General features: G+C 46.3%; 1 protein-coding gene across 1 annotated transcript; it reads right to left on the bottom strand.

The window, feature by feature from the left end:
* Positions 1-1,032: 1,032 nt before the first annotated feature.
* Positions 1,033-4,165, bottom strand: LOC147424752 (high-affinity nitrate transporter 2.1-like). Its single transcript, XM_086499594.1, has 3 exons — positions 2,864-4,165; positions 1,962-2,368; positions 1,033-1,652 (listed from the first exon to the last, which is right to left on the bottom strand). Exons 1-3 carry the CDS (start codon positions 3,698-3,700, stop codon positions 1,304-1,306), a joined length of 1,593 nt encoding a protein of 530 aa, XP_086355720.1. The 5' UTR covers positions 3,701-4,165; the 3' UTR covers positions 1,033-1,303.
* Between the last annotated feature and the right edge of the window lie 339 nt (positions 4,166-4,504).

The raw sequence follows: 4,504 nt of genomic DNA, 5'->3' as shown, positions 1-4,504 counted from the left end.
GTCACACTAGCTAGAGGGTAGGGTTTGTAAATGATAGGTTTAAAAATGCAAGGCTTAGAATTTCAAAAGGCTGGTGTTTGGCAATACCACACAAAATTTCAGGATGAAAGATTCTTTGCACATTGATTGATTTACCACATCTTCATTCTATTACAATCTTTCCTTGAGGCAATTTCTACCTTCACATTAATTTGTTCCAAGAAGCATAGCAAGGTGTAATGAATGTGTATAAAGTTTCTCCCTACTACCTTCATTGCACAACAATGTGTAGTTGTAAGTACATGGATGTGTATAAAGTTTCTCCCTACTACCTCCTCGCACATATGGTATATAAAAAGTCTTGTCTCAACATTTGAAGATAATATACAAAATATGTCTCTAGCATATGTCTAGCTATAAAAAGGGAAAAAACGCCCTTTCATGTTTGGTACGTTTCTCGCACACTCCAACAGTTACAAGGAAAAAACTTTTATTGAGTAGCCTTAAAATCTGTTGTGGAGGATAGAAAATTCGTGATTTCTTTGTATTGATATGCAAAGATCATTTTCCTACTCTTTCTCAATTGCATTACATTCCAACTCTTTCTCACTTAAATGACTTTGTCTTGTCCACAATCTTCTTTTTTAATAAGGGTTATGTCTTGACCACAATATTCTCTTTCCTCTAAGAGTTATGTCTTGACCAATTCTAGAGTTAGATATAGTATTTCCTCTAAGGGTTATGTCTTGACTAATTCTAGACTCTAAGGGATCTACATTGAATGAAAAAGGAGACCACAACTTATGTAATGATTGATTGATTGATGCTCATGATTTTCCTTGGAGCTCAGGGGGTCCACTATATAATCATGTTAATACACCACATGAGTTCAACATGAGGGGCCTTCTATTTTTTGAAAATTTAAGAAATTTAACAGAGATAATTAACCAGAGGGGTTGAGAATGGGAATACTTGCAATCACCACAATAATGGGATAACATATTGATCAAGAGAGTGAGTACACAATGAAGAGTTAAGACATTGAGAGGAAGATTTAGATTGAAATTAAAAAGATGAAAACTCATCTAAATTATGGAATGGCATTGGAAGGATGCTGATACAAAGAGTCAAGTCTTTATGGGATTTGGGTCGAGAGGAAACCAGATGTAACCACTTAAAAAAATGCTAGAAGGGTAGTATTTATCAATCTAGATGTGAAGCCACTTGATTAGAGTATTAAGTTTTGATGTATGTGTCTGTGTGTTTTCTTTAAGTCCCTAATGTACATCAAGGAGATGTGAAGAGGCTCTCAAATCATGTGTCTTCAGGCAGAGGAGGTGGGTGGGGCAGCACGGCCGCCACCCCGCTCGCCCTTGGCATTGCTTGCAAATTTCATACTAGCATTGTGCATGCCCTTGTCCTGCTCGGCCGCTGACCACTCGCTGCGGTAGTACTCCTCCTCGGAGGCCCCCTTTGAGGGGGGCAAGATCATGCCTCCCCACTGAGGGAAGTGGACGCCAATCAACGGTAATGTGCAAGCAATGATCATAATCCCCATGAATGTTATGCCCTGCTCATCAGAGTATGCTGAGGTAGAGAAGAAGATCAATTGTGTCAACATCGCCCCGAATGTCCCTCCGGCACCAGTGATTCCGGATATCACTCCCAAAGATCTGCACCAATAACAAGACAAAAAATTAATATACACAATGCAGAACAAAGATTTTCTTTATGTTTCATCTTATAGTGTGCGTTTAGCTCAATCTGGAGAGTTGAGCATATGCAAGTCGTGTCGCTCATGTTGGACGAGATGTGCATAAGAGTCCAAGTCTAAGTCTAAGATCAGAGTCTGGCGGAGATGGTTGAGTAAACACGCACTCGTGCATTGTTGTGAGGCACGAGGTGTTGTGCTCAATTCCCACCTCAATAGCCCTAGAAAGCATTTGTGACAAAGAACAGATAAAATATGGATTAGTTCAAACCTGCGAGAAATGAATGGAATGATGCCAAAGGTAAGCCCTGCGCCGGCCTCTGCAAAAATTGAGAAGATAATCATCATGATAATAGCCCCTTTGAGATCTCCAACAAGCCCCAATACAAGGCAGGAAACTCCACCCAAAGTTTGCACGCTCCACAGAGCCCACAAGCGCCCCCGCATTCCATAACAGCGTGCCGCCCAGTCTGACAAAACGCCTCCGAATGGGCGAGTCACCAGATTTGCCATACCGAACAGTGAGGCAATGATTCCAGCAATGTGCAGATTTAGATTGAATCTGTCATAGAAGTACTGGGCTATAATGTTGTCCATTGTCAGCTCGACTCCGAAGCAGTAGCCATACGAGAGGGCAAAGATCCATGTTCTATAGTTTGTCACTGCATATAGACTCACCTGCATTTCCATGGCCATTCATTAGAAGCATTTCATGGATACATGCCTGGTAATTCGGTCTTTGATGGCCACAAAACGTTGCAAGTTGTCATAAATAGGCTTTATGGGGTGTGTAGTTTTGGACAAATTCTCACAATATTTCCCACATTGTGACTTACCTCAACATCATGAGCTTCTGTGAGGGAGGGGCCGCATCCCTAGCTAGGTACGATTGGGGGCAGGGGACAGCCGGCCCGGTGGGAGGGCCGGGGGTCCCCTGCCCCCAATCGTTCCTAGCTAGGTATGCGGTGCCTCCCGAGCAGAAGCTCATGATGTTATGCATTGTATGAAAAACACTGAGAAAGACTCCATTGTCCTACATGAGAAAATTTCTAAATCTTCTTGTGATAGACGTGCATGCAAGCCCGCACCCACACACACACACACAATATAGTTCCTGCATTTTGTGTCAAGAGATGAACATGCTAGACCATGCCCTAATTAGTATAAATATACCTTCCACAAGCTGTCCTTCACTTGAGTCCCCTTGCTCTTGAGCTCCTTGAAGTTCCCATCAGGCAAATCCTGCCCAATGATGAGGACGGTAAGGCCCATGATAACATGCATAACTCCCGGCACGAAGAAGGAGAGGCGCCACGCAGAGAAGTTGGGCGAGGCAATAGGGCCGCGAATGAGGTCGTACACAAGTGGCATGATGAGCTGTGTGGCCCCTCCACCCAAATTCCCCCAGCCTGCCGTGATGCCATTCACGGAGCCGACTATCTCAGCATTGAAGAAGGAGCTCATCCAATATTGGCACGACACGAATGTTGCGAGCGAGAAGCCGATGAAGAAGCGAGAGAGCAAAAATCCGACTGACGTGGAGACGGTGGCCATGCAGAATACGGCAGGAGCGCAGAGCATGACAATGAAGGCACATCCGTAGCGCGGGCCAACCAGATCGCAAAGCGCACCCATGAGCAGACGCGAAGCGATGGATCCTGTCACAGAGGCAATCCCTGCATTGCCAATGTCACGCTTGTTTAGGTCGAGATTGTCGCGGATAACAGGCAGAAGCGGGGCGGCGGCGAAGCTGGAGACGAAGCAGGTGAAGAAGGAGATCCATGAGAGGTGGAATGTGCGCATATGCGGGGCTTTGAAGGACCAGAGCTTGATTTTCTTGGCTTTGTTCTCGGAGTCGACGGGGAGGTCGAATTTGGGCTTAGAGGGGGTGCCATTGGGGTCTTGGTCATGGCTGACGGAGAGGGCAAAGGTGGGTTCGCGGCCAGTGACGCCATGGAGGGAGGCGCCGGGCTCGCCGACGGAGTCAGTGCCAATGTTGGTGGAGGCCATGGGAGCCGGGGGGGATGAGGCGGCCGGAAACAGGCAGCCCAACAAGCTGGCTACAAGGATGAAGCAGCAGCTAGCTGGTGGGTGGGATTGTGCCTCTCGGCATGTGCTGTAGGTGGCTGTGTATTGCAACCATGAATGTGATGCAATATGATTGATGCCTGGAGAGGGGGTTTTATTAAAAGAAGGGAGGCAGAGACGCGGCTATAAGCAAGAACAGGCGCGGCTCATGTCACAATATTATGCCACGGACTAAAAAAGGGGTCTACGAGCTCGAAGTACAGCGGGGACAAGACAGGCGTTGATCTTCTCAGAGAGACACAGAGAGAGAGAGGGCCCCGGCCCCCAAGCTTCTGCATACAGTAATGGCTTCCTCTTCATGAGCTTCATGAGTCCAATTAGATTCTGGTTTCCACATCACACAAATCTACAGATTCTCTGCAAGTCAACCCAACCGTACACCTCACTTTTGGGATGCCCCATAGCCCAGTTCCTGCCTTATGGGGCATCATCGCCCCCACCCCACCCGAATCACCCCATCTGATTCACGACTCTCTCCTCTCAAGTCAACTTTAAAAAAAAAAAAAAAAAAAGCAAAACCCACAATAGGTGGGTGGAAAGATTAGATTAATAAAGCCAAAAAAAAATACATCACCTGACCAGCTCAAGCCGAGCCGGGCCACCAACCGATAGAGACCAGACCTAAGACTCAAGGTACATCGGCTAGCAAGGAGAGCCACCCCATCGCAACATAGCAAGACCGACTCTCTCCTCTCAAGTCAACTTAACAACCTTCGGAAATTTGAG

This window comes from Adiantum capillus-veneris, chromosome 25, assembly GCF_014529385.1.
Source record: "Adiantum capillus-veneris isolate H3 chromosome 25, ASM1452938v2, whole genome shotgun sequence".
Lineage (NCBI taxonomy): Eukaryota > Viridiplantae > Streptophyta > Polypodiopsida > Polypodiales > Pteridaceae > Adiantum > Adiantum capillus-veneris.
This window is presented reverse-complemented; position numbering and strand designations above follow the sequence as displayed.

Bases quoted from the DNA above. Each gene is read 5' to 3' on its own strand.
- LOC147424752 (XM_086499594.1), bottom strand. From the start codon at position 3,700: ATGGCCTCCACCAACATTGGCACTGACTCCGTCGGCGAGCCCGGCGCC. The intron at 2,369-2,863 runs GTATATTTATAC...ATGGAAATGCAG, and splicing joins TGAAGGACAGCTTGTGGAAG to GTGAGTCTATATGCAGTGAC. The intron at 1,653-1,961 runs GTTTGAACTAAT...TTATTGGTGCAG, and splicing joins ATTCCATTCATTTCTCGCAG to ATCTTTGGGAGTGATATCCG.